At 36.7% G+C, this 20,878-nt stretch overlaps 1 protein-coding gene across 6 annotated transcripts in view; it reads right to left on the bottom strand.

Moving 5' to 3' along the window:
• Positions 1 to 20,878, bottom strand: part of CCDC85A (coiled-coil domain containing 85A) — a 234,701-nt gene that overhangs the window by 15,019 nt on the left and 198,804 nt on the right. For 2 of the 6 annotated variants that reach the window (XM_020996288.2, XM_020996290.2), the window contains exon 4: positions 2,333 to 2,467. The exons of the other annotated variants lie outside the window; for them this stretch is intronic. In XM_020996288.2, the coding sequence (XP_020851947.1) occupies positions 2,333 to 2,467 (135 nt within the window). The remainder of the gene's footprint in view (positions 1 to 2,332; positions 2,468 to 20,878) is intronic. 6 annotated transcript variants of the gene reach the window in all.

Below are 20,878 nucleotides of genomic sequence, written 5' to 3'. Positions count from 1 at the left end.
ACGAAAGTTGTACCCTTGACAGCACTTTCTGTTTCCTTTCTCAAAGTCCAGGACACCCTGAGGGTCCAGCTTACTTGAACTTGACTCACTTCATATATGGTAAAGAATTCATTCCTAACCTTTTTTTCTAAGACTGCTATAGCCTGTATGTATTATTGAGAATGAAACAACATCCAACAATCTAGCACCCATATAGCACTATGCCTCTTATACCCAGCAATTTTGGGATTATATACCTTTTCCTTATTCTATCTGATCCTACTCTATAGATCAAAAGGTGCTGGTGCATTCCTATAATTCCTACTACTGGGAAATTGCAACTGGGGATACTGAGCCTCCTGAATCCTTGGAATATGGTTAAAACTGCTTAGCTGTTTACACTTAATCTGGCACCAATGTAGAGAGCTCCTTGGACAGAGGCACCAGGATGCTGAAGCAGGGATAAATTGGCCCATATCAGAAGGAGAGCAAGTCAAAGCTTCCATGCCAATCATCAGGCCCGTAAGTGGCCACTACACTTCCAGCTTGGGTGAGATAAGAAGACCTGGTGTCAAATTTTTTTAAAAAATTAATAATAATCATAGAGCATGTTAGTTTTGGTAGGCTCTCTAAAGGGGCATGGATCCTTGGTCTTCTAAATGAGTGGGGGTTAAGGAGATATGAAAATTCAGTAAGGAATTAATAGACTTTAGACTGGAAGGGAAGGGGAAGAGAATAAGAATTCATATAGTACCTACTATGTGCCTGGCACTGTGCTGAGCTCTTTACAAATATTTCATCTGAAGGTACCTTCAAGATACCATCTAGTCCAATCCTCTTATGTAAGGGAAGAGGAAACTAAGACCAGAGAGATTAAGTGACCCATTCAATGTTACACGAATTCCAATTTTCTGACTCTTAAGTTCAGCCCTTCTATTAGACTACACAGACCGCATCCAAAACTCTCTAAAAGCTTGAACATTTTGAAAAATAAAAGTTCCAGGACTGGTTATATCTGTTTATCTTGTTTTTCTTCTTCTTTCTTTTTAAAATAAAGTTAAGAGAGAAGTCATTTCTTAGGATTTATTATAGGGAAAAAATAGTTCAGGGATGACTAAAAATTCCAAATTTATCTCAAGATTCCTGGCCTCTCCAATGAACAATTACCAAATTCAAGAATCAGTTTTCATATTTTCTGACTTCCTGGGAGGTGTCCAAAATAATGAAGTGATTAAAGAAGTTGTAAACTTCTTTTTTGTTGTTGTTTATCACATCTGGACTTTGTTGGTCACTTTTCGTCACCTCATATACGGTTTTCTTGGCAAAGATACTAGAAAGCTTTGCCATTTCCTTTTCCGTTGGATTAAGGCGAACAGAGGTTAAGTGACTTGCCCAGGGTCACACAGCTAGTGAGCATCTGAGGCCAGATTAAAACTTAGGTCTTCCTGACTCTAGGACCCAAAGCTCTATCCACTGAGATATCTAGCTGCCTGCTAGAATAAGTAATTCTCTAGTTATTGTACATGCAAACAGCATTTTATTTTAGCTCCTACTAATCTGCTATTAAAAGATATCAAATCTACATCTTGGTAGATGCAGACTGATATTTGAAGAAATGTCTAAGTCCAATCCTGTTACAAGAAAATCTTTGTATTATTACATTTCGGAGCCTCAATCAATGACATATTTTAAAACAGTGAAATATCACTCCTAAAAAGAAAGTATTTGATAGTACCTTAAAATTTGTTGTAACAAGATCTAATATATTTATGTTTCTATGTGTGTGTACATATCAATGTTAAGTTCTAGTGTGCAAACTAACAGCCCCACAAAAAGAAGAAAAGGCAACTCTTCTATAATCAAGCAAAGGTCTCGATCAAAATTGAACTGCCTATTCATAACTCTAGTTCTGCATGTCTTCATGATATATGTAACAACTGAGGAATTTACTGTCTCTATAGAACTATTAATATGGGATAGTCTGGGGAAAATATGGAAATCATTAAGAGCTGTCTGCAAAGATATAGAAATCCATATTCATGTACATTTAACTACTTTTAGAGTAAATTTCAGAATGGTGATTTTCTTGAGCAACTGATATTATCAACTTTCATCTTCAAACCCTAAAAAAATCCATAAAGGGTAGCATCTCTCAAGAAGGGAAATGTCTGTGTCTCCTCTGTCCCCCTCCACCCATGAGCTGGATCCAATACCATCCACTCTATTTGCATGGAATTTCTCTCCACCCCCCCCCCACAACATAACTCTGCCTCTAGCAATGGCAGCAGTAGCAGTAGCAGTAGCAATCTAATTAAGCAAAAGCAACTGCAGCCAATAAACCCTCTTCACTCACCGGGAAAGTGGGCAGGCATCTTCCTATTCCTCGGCACCCCTGCCACCACAGCCAGACCCGCCGGGCTCTCGACCCCCAGCTTTTTTCCATATTTGAGCTGTTTCTAGTTGGAGGTTGCCTTCTATTCTGGGTTTCCTTATATTTGGAACAATATGGTACAATCACTCAGAAATACACTGCGTCCCAAGTTTTAACAGATCATATAAAACAAATAAATAAGTAAACAAAAAAAAAAACACAAAAAAAGTGTTTGAAGCCAATTCATAAAATGAATATATTATCAGGTGTGCATGTTATAGGTAGCAAATTTCTATAAATAATTTATTTTAACTTTTTTAACTTTTTTTTTAGGCAATTGGGGTTAAGTGACTTGCCCAGGGTCACACAGCTAGTAAGTGTCAAGTGTCTGGTCTGAGGCCGGATTTGGACTAAGGTCCTCCTGACTTCAGGGCCAGTGCTCTATCCACTGCACCACCTAGCTGCCCCTATAAATACTTTCAAAATAATTAAATTTACTTAATTTCAGAAGTTTTAATGATTTGCTAGGCTTTAAATAGAAGAATGACTTTTGTAATGACCATATGAAGTTTTCAGTGATATTTTTAGTGTCCATATCAATGTAATTAAAATTTATACACTTTCTTATTTCCTTCACTTATCTAGTGGCATGATTATGTATGGAGATGCCATTACATTTTCAAATTTCTACTCCATATAAAAGACATACAAAATGTCTATGCATCAGTCAGATTTCCATTTTGCTGGATGGACTTGGTGCTGGAGGGATCATGTTTAACTGAATTGCAAAGAAAATCCAAAAATATAACTCTTGGCCTAGAGTTCCATGTTTCTTCTCTACTATTATCCGGCGCCCAGTATCCATAATAAACAGCCAAATGGACTAATTTACACAAGATTTCCTTCATCTTGCTCTCCAGTGGGGGCATTAGGTCCCAAAAAGTAGAGAGCAGGAAACACATAGATCCTTAAGCTAGGGGAATCATGGCGACAAAACATACACACAGGTTGTGAACAATCAAGACCATTTAGACAATCAGTTTTGAAATATGACCTGGCAATGTTTTTCAAAAGCACTTTGAAGGTCATCTAGGAGGCAAAGTTGGATAGCTTTGAAGACCTGAATTCTCACTTAACCTCAGAGGCTTACTAGTTATGTGACCCCAGGCAAGTCACTTAACCCTGATTGCCTCAAAAATAAAACAAAACCAAAAAAAAGCACTTAGAAAAATTGAAAACATTATTCTGCTTCTCGTTGCTTTAATTTCCTTAAAAGTATTTTCTTGTCCATGAATAGCACCCATCACTCTGTAACTTCTATGGGTAAAGTCATAAAGATGAACAGGGGAGTAGAAAGGATGTTGTTAAGTGTTCTGAGGTATTCATACTAAACAGTAGTGACTACTAAGCCCATAATATATGTGTGTGTGTATATGTATATATATATATATATATATATGTATGTATATATATATACATACATATATATATATGAATTAGCACAAACTACCCAATAAGTAAAAAAAGAAGACATGTATATTAGACTGATACAGGAAGATAGAATTATATTTTTTTCACTCTAGCTATATTTGCCATTGATCTACTTTCCATTTCCAGCCAGTGTGGCCATTCCAGTCATTGTTGTAAATGGTCATCAAGTTGTCAGATGACCCATGGTTATTTATATCATCAAAACATATCATCTTACATCATCAGAAGAAGAAAAAAATAAAGCTTATGGGCACATCTAAGTCTTCCACATTAGCTGTGGAAGATTTCCAGCTGTGAAAATCATAACTTGGTAGGTTTTTGGTCTCTATCTCTTATGATTTCTCCTTTAGTATTAAAACAACTAAGAAGTTAAGTTTTAAAATAAGAAGCAATCATTTATTCACCAAGTGAAATGTGTAAATTTGGACCTCAGTTCAAATCCTGACTCTGTCGCCTACTACCTGTATGACATTAAGCACAGCATTTAACTTCTTTGTCTCAGTTTTCGTCTGTAATATGAGAAGACTGAACTTGATCGAGAATACCTACAATTCCTTCCAGTTCTAAATTGATGATCTAATGAAATTACTGCAATATAATAAGACATAAGAGTGGAGAGAAGGCAACGGCTTGCCCACAGTAGGCACTTAAATGTTTGTTATAGAAGAGTGGCAACATAAATCTTTGAAGACTGTCAGCATTAAGTTGTTTTTAGCCTATGTTTTATTCATTGTTGTCCCTGGTCATTTTAAGTATTTTAATTAGTATACTAAATGTTTCAGAACTTGTATCCTAACTGCCAATAAAGAATGTTTTACAGCCCTATAAATTAAAATCATTACAGATTCTGGCTATCACTTTTCTACAAATGCAGGTTGGAGATATGGAAGTTCAAAAGAATTAGATTTTGTTTACCATTAAAAGATATTTAAATGACAATTTTAAGTGAAAAAAATTTCTACTGCCATTTTAAAAATATAGATTATATTACTAGAACAAGCTGGCTTTGTTTAAATGTAAAAAGAAAAGTTTTGTTACTATTTCAAAGACTACTAAAGCCATGTAATACTGAGGAAAGGAGACTAAATTTTAGTCAAAGGCCATGAACTTGAATTTTAGTTCCTGCATTTACTTCTACCTCTGTGGTCTTGGATAAAACTTCTTAATCTCTCTGGGTGTCAATTTTTTTCATCTGAGAGAAAAACAGGGGGTTAAACTAGATGGTGTAAGGTCCCTTTCATCTCTACATCTATGAGCCCATGATGGGTTTCATATATGCTGTCATCATAAAAATTACACTGTCAACTTTGAATGTGTTGTAAGGAATCCTGGTAAGGAATATTGATTTTTGTTAATCTAGTCATCCAATTCTCCTTGTAATTAAGGACATTCATTGTAAGACTTTCAGACCAAGATTAAGGGCAGGATCCAAGGCCATAAAGCATCTCTCTCAAGAATGTGTCCTTGATTTTAAACAGCTAGTAAACATCAGAAGGATCCCAACCCATTCTCTCCAATAGCCAACACGTTGTCCCCTTGCTGGTGGCACAGTAGTTAAAGAATTGAGCCTGAAGTCAGGAGTTCAAATTTGGCCTTAGAAACTTACTGTGTGACCCTGGGCAAGTCACTAAATTTCTGCTGCTTCAGTTTCCTCAACTGTAAAATGGGGATAATAATAGCAGCTACCTCACAGGGTTGTTGTGAGCAACAAATGAGATAATATCTGTAAAAGTGTTTAGCACAGTGTCTGTGGCACACAGTAGGTGCTATATAAATGCTTATTCTTTTCTGTCCTCCCACTCAGCAGAGAACCTGACCTCTTTTACTGAGAAAATAGAAGCCTTCTATACTGAGCTCCTTCTCGCCTATACCTCAGAACACATCTACATCATCCCCAAGTGTCTCCTTCTTTAAACCAGCCTTTGGCAAAGGCTCTCCGTGGAGAACCTGAGAGTCATTCTTCTGTTTATTTGCAACTTCTTTTCTCTTCTGGTTTCACTTACAGAGTCAAATGTCAAAACTGTATTATCTAGTTCATCTAGTAGCATTCCCACAAGGTTATCCCCGAGCAGCAACCTCACATATATGGTACCAACAAGTCAGTTTCTCTAGCATAGAGATTCTTAAATACTTTGGCCACATAATGAGAAGATAGGACTCATTGGAAAAGATTGATGCTAGGAAAGATTAAAGGCAAAAGAAAAAGGGGATGGCAGAGGATGAGATGGAGAGACATTATCATGGAAATAATGAATATGGAAGGAATGAACATGAACTTGGATAGACTTAGGGAAATAATAGAGGACAGAAGGGCCTGGCATGCTATGGTCCGGGGGGTCATGAAGAAGTGAATGTGACTGAACAACTCCACAAAACTATAGAGATTCTAACCTTTTTTGTGTTAGGGATAGGGACTCCTTGGACAGTAGGGTAAAGTCTATGGACTCCTCCAAATAATGTTTTGAAATGCATAAAATAATTGTATTGAAAGACAATTATCAATTGTTTAAGACAAGTTCTTGGACCCCATGTGAATAGAATGGCCATTAGTTTGTCACTGAACAAGAACCTCACAAGTACAGTGCCAACAGTTCAGTTAAGATTTATATACACTCTAAAAATGAAGGCATTCTTTATACTCTCTGTCCCTTTTCTGCTATTCTGCCACCAGTGCTGCAAATGCAGAAGACTGTAAACCATTTTATATTTTTTCATTTCTCAAATTATCACAGCCAAAGAGTTCATCATTAGTAGCCAGGTTATTTTTTTTCAATAAATTTTTCTCTCAAACTATCCATAAGTTTTCCTAAAAGGAAAGACCACTATATTGAGCTTCCTACTTGCTGTACAGAATAGACTATTTGTAATTGGTTAGAATAGCATAAAGGACCTAATCATACACCTATTTGCCACTTAGAAACAAAATCAAAACACTAATGCACTTGGAGCAAAAATTCAGAAACCCAAGTCCATCTTCAATTACATGAGGCCAACTTTGGAAACTGGAACATCGATCCACTGAAGTGGTTTCCTGTCACTTAAGGATGCTTAATTTTTTATAAGTCCTGAAACTTGGTCAAAAGTGAGGTGCGGTCTGTTCAATTTCATGATGTATTATATGCCTAGGATGAAGCAGTACAGGGAATTAGCAATTTTTTTTCTTCATTGGAGGCCAAGAATAAGTATTATCTTTTAGATTATTGGTAAAAAATAGATATTTTAGCTATTTTTCCCCAAAAGCATTGTTTCATTTTCATCTCAGTCTTTATTTTTGGAGGTTACAAAACCCCACTTGCATAAGATCTTGATCAAAAGATTACTGGATATTTGTTTAAAGAAATTGAAGATATTCGTGATTTGTAATAAGAAAATCCATGTTTACCAAATTAAAATAAATCTATTCAAAATCTGGTGGAGAATTTGAAAATTTTCCTAGCTTTACAAATGTGTATTCCACTAAGTGCGTAATGAAAAAATAAACTGTTCTACCCACTTAATGGCCATTACAAGACCCAGGATATACATTGTATTTGGACTTTCAAGAAAAATATTTTGACCTACTAATCTAGATTTAACTGTTCATTATTCATAGAAGAGAAATACATGTTTGGAAAACTGAAACATTTGACATGACAAGATTTCACACAGGAAGAGAGATGATATTCAGGAGAAGAAGAAGAAGAATAAATGATAGACTCTTTGCTTCTTATCTTGCTGCTTCTTTTATGTATAGAGATATTCAAATAATTATATTTTCCTGAGTAATATCTGTGATCTATATAAAGAATTTTTAATATGAAGTTTAAGTATTTGACAAGGAAAACTCAGAAACTATGGTCAATTCTCTAAACCAGAAGAAAATGGAACACCTAAAATTGAGTGGTTCAATACACTTTACATATACTAAAGCCATGAAAGTACTTCTCTAGAATTGATAAAACCCTAGGAGAATAAACAGAATAGGAATAATAGCATTTACATAGTACCTACTATGTGCCAGGGATATTTTTTTTTCTTTTCCATGGTTCTGAATCAGATTCAATCACCTCATCAGTTAATCATCAGTTAAAAAACCCAAACACTCCCTCCCACCTCTACCCTGAAAGTCTTCTTGAAATACTTGGCTATGCTTGCTATATTGAGACCACACACACACACACACACACACACACACACACATGGAAACCCAGGCAGTAAGATGCTATCTTTCAACAAGGAATGCAATACTTTGAACAGCAACAGCTTTCCTTACTGGAGATATGTTCATGGGTTATTAACAAGCCAAGCAGCATTCATAAAGCACCCACTATATTCAAGATACTTTGCTAGGTACTGAATATACAAAAATGAAAGAAAAATAGCCCCTACCTTCAAGAAACTTACATTCTACTAAGGAACATAACATGCATAATCATTTAAGAAGAAAGCACAGGCAAGGTTTCCAGTAGTAGATGAATACAAGATGAGCCCTGAAGGAAGCCAGGGAGGTATTATGAACAGAACTGGGCCTGTACTGCAGTCAGGAAGACCTAAGTTCAAATCTGGCCTCAAAATATAGGTTGTGTGACATTGCACAAGTCACTTAACCGCTGTATGCCTCAGTTTCCTGAACTGTAAAATGGGGATGGTAATAATAGCACCTATCTCCCAGGGTCATTATGACAATCAAATAAGATATAACTCAGGAAGCACTTACCACTGTGACTAGTGACTTAATATAAATAGGAATAAATAGCACATTAATAAAGTTATTAAGCTGGCACTTAATAAATTCTTGTTTCTTTCCTTTCTTTCTTGAAGTGACCTAAGGCTTCTAAGAGGCCGAGATGAGGATGGAATGCATTTAAGGGATGGGAGGCAGTCCGTACACAGGAACAGAAGCAGAAAAAAGGTCGCTACATTTGGGAATTTACAAATCAAGTATTTAGTGACTTCTAGTGAATACCTTATATTAAAGGTGCTAAGAATAATGAAGTTTTCTAGAGATCATGAATTTACCACTATGAATTCTGACCATTGTCAGCCATTCTGCATAATTACCCCAGTATGTGGAATTCAAATGAGTGGGAGACTGATACGCTTCATGGGGTTTTTGTCTTCATAGTAGCAGCTAGGAGACGACGGAGATTTTATAATGCTGAAGCATTTTTTTTCTGACCAACCTTCTTAAAATGGTCTTCTTGGTGTGGCAAGGAATAAGAGAGTCTATTTAGAGGTTTAATGCCTTTACATTATATGCAAATATCTATATTTCCATAATGAAAATATTTAATAAAGTAAAATAATTTTCTTCTAATTGCCTAAAAAAGAAGATGGGAGTGGAGAGGACTGTACAGTATTTATTACACAAGTTGAAACTTGGAAGAGATGGATAAAGCCAATAGAAAAGAATAGATAAATGATATCTAAAGGTAAGAATTTTTATAAAAAGTAGAATAGGAACCAAATCACAGAAAAGCCAAGTGAATGAAATGTATGATTTATAAAGGCTAAGATATGAAATATAGTTTGCCCCTTTATAGCAAGAATAAGAAAAATTGATAATAAGAACAATAAGAAATACCTTGTGAAATCACATATTGAACAAAAAAAAGGTAGAAATATGGGTAACGTGTTTATGTCTATCTTATTTCAAGGGAATTTATTATCCAAATGTAAACACTAGAAGCAAAAAAAGTGTCTGGTGACACTGGCCTCTAGAGAAAAGGAGTATGATACTTCTGAATTATTTCTTCCATATGCCTAACACAAACACTAAATATTTACAAAGTTGTTTAATGAGAGAGAAATATAAAAAAAAAATCTAGGTGTTAAGCCTGTAAAGTGCCTGTGTCAAAAGAGACCTAAGAGCAGGGAAATTAGTTGCCAGCATAATATAGCAGCAGAAAAAAATGGCTGATGCCAATCTGAGTCTGTTTATTAGGAAACTAAGATAAAACTTGGAAGTGGTTCTATTTCATACCTCTCACACAACTCAAATTACTCCCAAGAACGATAGAAGATGTAGGCAGATCCAAAGTTATGGGAACAGAAACTCAGTTAACTTGGTGAACACATTGTGGTCCTGACACTGGCATTGTCAGCTCCTGATAGCATAGGAGACTTGCTTCCTACAGGGATTTAGCTAAAACTTAGAGCCATCTGAATATCCCGTATGCAGAAAATAAAAGAATCACTGTGTTCTCTCACATACCATCTTTCATAAGACCCCAGAGCTGGAAGGGACAAGAGTGGATGGTCTTTCCCAAACAGGCTGGACAAAAGGACCCCAGAAATTTTCCGTAGATGGCAATCCACCAATTGCTGTTCTCCCATCTTCTGCTCCCTGCCCTGCCCACAAGTGTAGAAATTTCAAGCCATTTCAGAATCACTGGCCAAGGGCTTAGTTTCCATTTCATTTATTCATTCAATTATCATCCAACAAATATGTTAAAATCTGCAATGTGTACAGCACTAAGCTCTCAGCAACTTTTCAGCATAGTAGGGCATTTGATGTCATTTGATCTCTAGACGACCTCAGATGATAACTTCCAGGCAAGGTATTCCCCACAAACTAAAGACACAGCTGGGTTCTAAGTAAACCACATTCTATCCTAAAGGAAATTTGTGGTGCACCTCATCAAAATACTTCATTAAGCAGCTTAAGTCATTCATGTCTAGTTTGGTCCTTGATGTGGATACAAAACAGCTGGGTAACAATTTTTATTGGCTCACGTGATGTGGCAGAAAAAGTTAATTTGGCATAGGTTCAGCTTCCCCACTGGCTTCCATCTTGCACACAAGCACTGCTAAATGACAAACTGTAAGTCTATGAAATCAATCTAACAGAAATTCCTCTTCTTCCATTAACATCAACATTACACTTATAGGAGATATTTAAACCACAAGACAAAGGAAGTGATAGATAAATACAGAATTCATTCTAGGGGGCTTGGATTATTAACAGTGATAACAATAATGAAGGTGGAAACAATGATTGTCTTTATGGTCAGAGTTAGTCTAAACAGTCAAGACTTGAGAAAGAGACTTTATACCATCAGGTTAAAGTATCTAGATGGCATAGAGCAATAGAGTTGGAGTCAAGAAAACCTGAGTTTGAATCCTGCCTCAGAAACTTACTGGTTGTGTGGCCGTAGGCCAGTCATTTAACTTATCCCAGCCTCAACTCATTTGAAAAATGGAAGTAATAATAGCACCTATCCAATGGGATTGTTATGAGGACCAAATAAGATAATATAGGGGAAGTGTGCTGCAAAACATTATAGCATTGTATAAATGCTAGCTACTATTATGGCAAGTAACTTAAAAGACGAATGAAAAAGGGTTTGACAGAAGTCATGTGCATGACTTCTACAAGACCCTCAAGGGAGCCCTTAAGTTAGAAGACAAAATTATCCTATTTCGATTTCAAAGTATACAGGTGCTCAGGTAAACTGATTATTCAATGAGAATTTAATCACTCCTAGAAATTACCAGAGAGGTTTCAAAAGATAATTTGCCTGCAAAGCAAGTTCAAAAATCATACTTACTCCTTTAGAAGTAAAATCACATTTACCTAAACAAAACCAAACTTGCTAAGGAAAGAAGATAACTTTGCAAGGGTCCAGGGAAACAAATGCAGACCCCCTCTATGGTATACAACAATTTGGTTCTTCCTAGCCAAGCAGTGATAGTCACCTGATCATTTACAGTCAGGCAAGATGTCTTGGTGCCACAGGAGTGCAAGATTTCATGTCAGGCCTTTTCATTACAAAAAGAAAGGTGGACTTCTGATATTAGATGATAGAATCTTGAAGTTAGAAGAGATCTCAGAAATCACCTAGCCAACCAGACCCCTGGAGCATCACTTGTGGGGATGAGAGATAGCATCGGTAATGACAAAAACCAATAGTTTTACCCTATTCCTATTCATTGCAATAGCAATGAACTAGTCTGGTTGGGAAATAACTTCTTTTATTTCCCCTGCCAACTGACTGGTCAAAAGAACCATTTTGAAGATTAAAACGTTCAACCTCTGGAAGCAAGGGGAATATAGCAATAAGAACTCACATTTACACAGCATTTAAAGTATACAGACCAATTGCTTCACAACTTAGAGGGGTAGATAATAAAAATATTATTATCTCCATCTTACCTCTGAGGAAATTGAGTTTTCCTCAAGTGACTTGTCCTGGGTCACACAGCTAAGATATACCTGAAGCAAGATTCAGCCTCAAATTTCCCAACTCTAAGTTCAACATTCTATACTATATCGCCTCTCTAAAGCAAAAGGGACTGGAAAAAATACATATTCAGCAAACAATCAACCTTCAATTAACCTGAAATTTGATTGTGATTAAACAATCAACCTAGTATTTATTAAGCACCTACTACATACTAGGCACTGTTGTGATAACATCTAAGCAGCTTAAATATCAGTGCTCTAAATTTAAAGAGTAAAAAAAAAAGAGTCTTTTCTTTAAGCCAACAAGGAAGTATGAAACATAATAAGCTAACTAAAGGATGCACTGGGATCTGCTAGAGTCATTATCTCTGGTGAGTGGTACAGTGGACAGAGAGCCAGGGGTCAAATTTGGTCCCAGACACTAACCAGCTGTATGACCCTGAACAAATCATTTAACATGTCTGCCTCAGTTTCCTCAATTATAAAATAAAGATGATTATAACAGCACCTACTTCCCAGGGTTGTTGTAAAAATAAAATGAAATAATATTTGAAAAATGCTTTGCAAACCTCAATCTGAATGCTAGCTGTTATCTTTAAAGAATACTTTGCTAGTCAAGATGGTGAAAAAAATAAATCAGAAATTGACCAGCTGTGTTCAAACTTTGCTACCCAGCTGTCAGAAAATGACTTGTCTTCAGCTCCTAACAATGAGCCTATCAACTTTCTTATGTGGTGTTAGTGAAGGAGGATGACTAATGAAAAATGTAAATAAGCACTTTGGAAGCATTAAGTGCTATATAAAATGTTTGGTAATGATAAGGTTTCTATCAGTCAACATCCAAAGCATTAAAAATGCATTTGGCTCACACTAAACCCTGCTGTTCTCCTCCTACTTTGGCTCCTGTGTTGTCATTTAGCCCCAGTTACACATTATTTTCAAGCTGGTCCTACATCTCCAGGAAATATACTAGAGGAGTGTAAACGTACCTCTGTTTTTCTCAAAGTACTCCACAGATAGGGAATGGACTATGAAGCAGCCAAATAGTGATGTAAGCATTTTCCCTTCTGCAAATAGACCCTCACACAATTTAGACTTGTGGATCTAGAGTAACCCATTTGACAAGAGTCAAATAAAAATGAAATACTAATGGGCAGAATTGACATTTCATAAGTAATTTACTTAATTGCAAACTATATTCTTATCCTTTTCAGAAAATAGTCTCACTAAGGGGAAAAAGAGGGATTTCATTTATCTTTTTTTTAAATTTTTGCCAATTTCAGAAATGCTTTCATTCCCTATTTTATAAACCCTCTTGGGAAGTATTTCTAGTGTGGATTGGAGTGGCTTGCAGCATTTCAGGAGTCCATGTTCTTTTCAAGGCAGCCACATTGTACCAAAGACTTGCTGTTTGCCATCTCCCTGGCATTCTCTCTATGACATGCAAGAATAGCCCAAACACAAAAGTTATACAGTCAATCACTCCCCAAGGGAAATGAGCACTCAGCACAAAGGCATGCTTCAGAGAAAATACAATTTTCCTTCCCACTGGGTACTCCAGCAATTGTATGCCTGACAGATGAAGTTCTTACTTTTTCTACAATGCAAGACTTTTGCTCTTGCATAGACTCTATTCCTATACTCCTACTGCTTCAATTATTACTTCTATGAATCTCTGTCTCAGTCTTGATCCCTCTACCAATTTCCAGATCCACATTTCCAAACGTCTGCCTACATCAACATGTCTATCTGGATTACCCATTCACTGACACCTCAAACTTTCAAATACTTAAAAACAGGTATCACATCCTCCCTCATAATTATGATTCTTCTCTTATCAAAAGACATAAAAGGCGCTTAATAAATGCTTATTGATGGTATATGTTGCCTCAACTTAACCTCATACCATATAAACTCAAGACCCTTCATCATATTGACTGTCTTCATCTGGATACTTTCTAGTTTATCAATGTCTCTTCTAAAATATGATGCCCAGTACTAAACAAAATATTCCAGATATGGTCTGACTAGGGCAATGCACAGTACGGTTTTCATCCCTCCCAGATTCACATCATCTATGAATTTAATAAACTGTTTGTGCCTTACACAATAATTAATAAAAATACTAAACATCAAAGAGCCATCTGGCTCTCCAAGCTGACATTGCTCCTTACATCAGAATTCTTTGTATCTGTGTTTGTGTTTGCAAAGTGATAGTTTTGAATCACCTAACGATACTGTTACCCAGTCCATAGCTCTTCATCTTTTCCTTAAGCCCATCATGAGACTATCAAATGCCTCACTAACATCAATACATATGATGTCCATACCATTCCTCTGATCTACTAGCTTATTAGTTCTTTCAAAAAAGAAAATTAATTTAACACATTTAATATGGCACAACTTGCTTTTAATGTAACATACTCACTCTTAGTGATCACTTCTTCCCTAAGTGTTCACAAACTATTTTAATAATCCATCCTAAAATTTTGTCTGGAATCAACCTAAATCATCTTCTTCACTTTTTAAAGAAAAATCCAGATGTTTTCTTACATGCAGACTCTTGACATCTCTCATCAGGATCCTGTTGGCTAGTGATGGTACACTTTTACATTACCATTTCAAAAGGCCTCCTTGCCTCCATTTTCCCCCTCCGCAATCCAAACTCCATACTACCAAACCAATAATCTGAAAGCCCAGGTCTGATCATGTCATTCCCCTGCTTAAGAAGTTTATGAAGTTCTTCATTGCTTTCTGGATAATGTACAAACTTGTGCTTGGCAATTTTCAGCCCTTCACAATTTGGCTTCACCCTGTCCCTCCAGACTGATTACACATTTACACTCCCACATGAACTCTTATGCTGTAGTCAAAATCGCCTATGTGATGGTTCTTATACAATACATTCCATCTCCTGTCTTTGCTGGGATGCCCTCAATTCTAAGCTCCATCCCTTGGAATCCCTAGCTCCCTTTAAGGCTTAGTTCCAGTGCCACAACTTTCACAAGGGCTGCTAGATTTTCCCAGTTGCTAGTGTTACCCTCTAAATCACTAAACATTTTGTATATACCTAGTATTTAGTTATTTGTGACCAGGCTTTATTCCCTGGGTAGAATTAGGCTCCTTAAGCAGGGACTTACTCACTTTTTTATTTGTATGTCAGCAGTTGGTATGGTGACTGGTACATAGCAGATACTTAATAAATACGTGTTGTTTGATTGATTGCCTTAGCTATCACATCTATAAATTTTGGGCTGCCTTTGTACGTAGCTCACTCAGGCAAAATGATTTGACCCCAATGAATTCGTTCATGTGTTCTTCCGCCATCTACTAAGGAAAGAAGGAACAAAGGAACGAAGGAAGGAAGGATACATTTGTTAAGTACTTAATATGTGCCAGGCATTGTACTAAGTGTTGAGAACAAAAAATATATAATAAAAAAGTCGCTGACCTTAAGGAGCATACATTCTAACAGGGGAAGACATTAGGGAGGGAAAGAGGTTTTGTTCTATGGAATTAAAGAGATAGTGAGAATGTCCAATTAAAATACCTTTTCCAGACCCAAAAAAAAAAAAAAATGACACTACTCAGACAATTGGACATTGGTTTTCCATTTCTTGTTATTTTCTGTTTTACTCTTCCTAATCTGAAAGTAGTTTCCCTTGGTAGGAGAAGGAGAAGCAATAGGAGTCCTACTGTTTGCCATCAGTTGTCATTTTCTCCTTTCCTTCAATAGGATTTCTGTCTTTTTCTTGATCTTCCTCTTGCTCCCAACATCAGCTTCAAAAATAATAAGAACAACAAAACCCTTTCGGTTAGCTCTAACATTTAGTTCAAGCTTCAGTGCATGCTAGATTCTCACTTTCCTGATGCTATTATATAACCCTGTCTTTTTTCTCCCCAGCCTTAGTTACCTTCCCTGGCTTTCATCTCTTGTCCGTATCTTTTTTAGGCCATGAATTCTTGGACATACTTCCTGTGCAGTCACAGCTATTTCTGTGGGCCCCTCCTCTTTTGCTTACTCATCACATAAAGCTTGCCTGCACCACCAGAATGTCACTGTTCTACTCTTCAGTGTCTCCAGTCCCTCCTCAATTTACTTTCCTTAGCAGCGTGTGTGTAGATTCTGATGACAGCTTTTCTTGTCTGGTCCATTGTTCCAATGCCTAGTTTAGATAGAGAGTAAAACGCTATTTCTTTGTGCAGTCTCATCACATCTTGGTGATGTTCATAAAAGAGTTCATCTGAAGATAAACAACAACTAGCTTTTTTTCCCCACAGCCTTCAATGTCTGTCTTGGGGATTCAAGGACTAATCTACAGTGAAATGAAGCAACAAACAGTGACGGCAAGAAGAGTATCAAACAAGGGTAGGCTAGTTGCCTCTTGACAAAATAAGGAACATGAACAATGTGATTTAAATACAAATCAAAGCCACAGAAGCCAGCAAATAGAAAAATGAAGAAACAATCTGATATCAGATTTGAGCACACTGCATTGCTTATAAGACCAATGAAGGCTACAGTGATTAGAAAACCATTATAGCATCCCATAGAATGTCATAGTGTTGTGAATAATGGACTTGGAGCTAAAAGGGATCCCAAAGACCATTTAGTCCAACTTCTTAATTTTATATATGAGGAAACTAAAACCCAGAGAAATGAAGGGCATCACCCAAGGTCATAAACCCCAGGACCAGGATTTAAACCCAAGCAGGTCCTCTAAGGGGTAGGATAGTGGATTGAGTGCTGAATTTGCAGTCAGGATGATCTGAGTTCAAATTCCGTCTTAGAAATTCACTAGTGTGTAAGCCTTGAAAGGTTATTTAGCTTCTCTGAGCCTCATTTTCTTCTATCTATAAAATGGAGCTGTTGGACGGCTTGTAAATTTATGGTCCAATAAGATATAAATCAATGCTTTATCCAGGTTGCCTGTCTTAACTATGAAGAACAGTATATATATATACATATATATACACACACACACATACATATATATACATATATACATATATATATATATATATATATATATATATATATATATATATATATACATATACATATATACATATATATATAAAATGCCTGAACGCTTAATAGAGGAAATGTTTCCAGTGCTGTTGGGTGTGATCTTGTAGTAGTTACAATGGTCTTTCTTGACTGTGTAGTTCATATAATTTAAGTGAGTTCTCATTTAGAGATTACACACATTCAGTTGCCCTCCCTCTAACCCACTTCCTAGATGTCAGAAGCACAGTAAAATTTCTCTATGTCTGTGACTGAGAGGAATCAATGACAGCAATTGTTCCATGAGCTACAATTTTTAACCAGAAATAAAGTAAGGCAGTGATATAGACAGACACTGGCAGGATAAAGTAATCGCTTCATTAGTAGAGGGCAATCTCTCCCCAGCACTAACTACTAAAACTGTATTCACAGGTGATGCCTCAACTGATAAATCCAATGACCATTTCTCAGTTCTTATCCTCTTGATCTTTCTGTAGCTATTGTAGAATATGGCTCACCATTTCCTTCTGGAAACTATCTCTCCAATTTGTTTCTGTGAAGTCACTCCCTCCTGTTTCTCCTTCTACCTGCCACCTCTTCTTCCTCTTCCTGCCTAAGTGTGGGCACCCCATAACCTTCTATCTCAACCCTCATCTCATCCTTCTCTCCATTCTCAGCCTTGGTTATCTCAAGCAGAAATCATCATCTTCCCGCTTAAGCCTGTCTTTCCTTCTAACTCTGAGGATATTCCCGTCAGCTACTCCCTCAGTCATCCAAACTTGAAATATTAATGGTTAATATTTTCTCCCTCCTTCACAACCTTGCATCATCAAATCAGACATCAAGTCCTATTGATTCTACCTCCATGACATCTTCTATCTCTACCTTTTTCTCATCTTGAATGGCTAACATCCTAGCATAGACTTTTGTTAGCAGTCACCTGGACTATTGTGTTAACTTCCTTACTAGTTTCCCTGACACCAGTTTCTCCCTTCTCCAATCCATCCTTCACATAGCTGCCAAAATAATGTTCCTAATAACTATTAGTCTAGACATAGTACTCCTCTACTCAAGAACCTTCAATGGCTTCCTCTACTACCTATAGGATGAAATGCAAACCCTTAAATGGCATTTATCTCTCTCTACAATCTAACTCCATCCTGTTTCTTACCTTTCCACTACTCTCTTTCATGTTTTCTATATTCCAATGAAAGTGTCCTATTAGCTATTGTGTGATCTTGCCCTCTCCCATCTCCATTTATTCACATAGGTCAACATCTCATCAGGACTGGAATACATTCACTCCTCACCTATACCTTTATCTTTCTCTTCCATCAAAACATAGCTCAGCTTCCAGCTCATTCATGACTTCTTCCCTGATTGTCCCCCAAAGAAAGTGACCTTTCTATACAACACACTTCATCCCTTCTCATTCTATCTTTTGTGCCGTACTTGCTTGCTTCTATGTATTGTTTGGTAGTTTCAGATCATAGACTCTACAAGTTGGAAAGTGCCTCAGAACCCATGTCATCCAACATATATGTCAACAGGAATTCCTAATACAACATACAACATGATGTTGATAATTGTCTTTGAGTTTCATGGGGGAGGGGGGAATAGGAAATAAAGGTTTTAAAAATGATTTGACCTAAGGAATGAAATAACTACTGCTTAATTTTAGCTTTGGTATAGCAAATAATAATCATCCTGTAGTCTGAAAGGCAATGATGCCAAATTTTATTTCTCATCTCTGATAGATATAATAAATTTCATGAAGTTTAGATGATGATGTACAGAATCCAGCTCTCCTCAGGCCACTAGCACCCTCTGGATAACTTTGGATTCCCTCTCAGTCCTATTTCAGGCCTGCCTTTTCAAGTGTCTTAGATTCCTTTATCTTCTTCACATTCCGTAAACCTATCCCTCCTCTTCCTTATGTTGCTGTTTCTCTCAATGCTACCACCATCTTTCTAGTCATTCAGGTTCATAACCACAAGGTCATATGGGAATCTTTATTCTCCCTCACTTCTCCTATAAATTGATAATTTTGTAGACTTTACCTCCATATCTCTTATATCTGCCCCAGACTCTCCACTCATAAGACGATCATTCCACTTAAGCCCTCATTGTCTCTTATCAGGACCATTGTCAGAAGCTCCTAATTGGACTCCCTCTCTGCTCCATATAGTTGTCAAACTAATATGCCTAGCACACAAAACTGACCACAGCATTCTTTTATTTAAGAAGTTTCAGTGGTTCGCTATTGCCCCTAAGATAAAGTACAAACTCCACTTTCTGGCATTTAAAGCTTATAACAGTCAGACTCCAGCCTGTGTGTCCAAACCAAGATCACATTACTACTCTCCCTCTCACACTGTACAATTTAGTCAGACTTGTTGGCAAAATTACTATTCCCCATGTGTGATATTCAATCTCCTACTTCTGCCCCTTTGCAAAGGCTGTCCTCCATGCCAAAAATATGCTCTTTCCTGACCTGTGCCTCTTGGAATCTTAGCTCCACTCAAATCTCTATTCTGGTGCCACCACTGATCCCCCAAATTATTAGTGCCTTCTTCCTTAAATTCCTTTTTTTTAATTTCACATGAACATTTTTATTGACTTATTTGTATACAGAATGGCAGCTGGTTGTTGCAGTAGGTAAGAGTACTAAACTTGGAGTCAAGAAGACCTGAGTTTAGATCCTGCCTCAGACATTTACTAGCTGCGGGAACTTGGGCAAGTTTCTTAAAAGTCACTCAGATTCAGTTTCATCATCTGTAAAATGAGGATAACAATAGTACCAACCTTGCACAGATATTGTGAGGATTAAATGAGATAACTTTATACAATGCTTTGTAAATCTTAAAGTGCTATTTAAATGCTAGCTATGATGATTTGACGATGATCATCATCATGATGACATGATATGCTTTTCTTCCTATATAATGTAATCTCCTTAAACACAGACATGGTATCATTTTTGTCTCTGTATCCCCACTGGTAACACAATGCTTTGCACAGAGTAGGTGTTTCTTGAATGAATGAATGATGGATGAATGAATGAATGAATGAATATATGAAGACCCAACAAGTGGCCATCCAGCCTTTGCTTAAAGGCCTGTAATGGCAGGCCATTTCACTTTTGGATAGTTCTAATTCTACTCCTCTTCAATTCCGGCCCCTTCCACTGAAGTGTGAACACTCTGAGTGCCCTGTCCTCTTTTTATACCTACAGCCTAAAGAAGGGCCTTTAAAAAAGCATTGTTACTATTTATTTACTGCATTGAATTGAAAGGCAGATCATGTGTTAAAATAGGCCAATGGTTGCCTTTTAAAAGAAGCATATCTTACCACAGGCACTTATCTCTAAGTTATTTGTAGCAACTATGACAAGAAACGTGTCCTTGAAAGAAGAATGATGATGGTTAATACTAACACTTATCAAACCTCAACTCAGACCAGGGGCATGACAAAGAGTAATGAAGAACATACCCCAAATCAAAGAGGAAAGATCCAGTTCAAGGTTTCTACATCATCTGTGTCTAAAGCCTTCATTCATAAAGACTTTTGAAGTTTCAGTTCAGCTTTTGGAACTTAATAAATGTTAACTACTAAAAATTATGAAGACCAATCATTCCTACATGATTTACTTGTGATCAAAATTTGCAACATTCATGATGTATTTTATATTTTCCTTTTGTCATAGTTCTACTGTTAGAGACACTGAAATTCCTAGCACATGAAAATGTTTAAATAAAAAAATATAACCATAAATTTCCTCCTTAACCTATCAGGGCACACCTTCCTTGTGTCTTGAGGACAACAGATATATATCTGGTTATTAAAACAACTCCACTTTCCTCTG

The sequence above is a fragment of the Phascolarctos cinereus genome, unplaced genomic scaffold, assembly GCF_003287225.1.
Source record: "Phascolarctos cinereus isolate Bilbo 61053 unplaced genomic scaffold, phaCin_HiC Scaffold_2;HRSCAF=192, whole genome shotgun sequence".
Lineage (NCBI taxonomy): Eukaryota > Metazoa > Chordata > Mammalia > Diprotodontia > Phascolarctidae > Phascolarctos > Phascolarctos cinereus.
The sequence above is the reverse complement of the archived record's forward strand: the minus strand, read 5'-3'. Positions and strand labels throughout refer to the sequence as shown.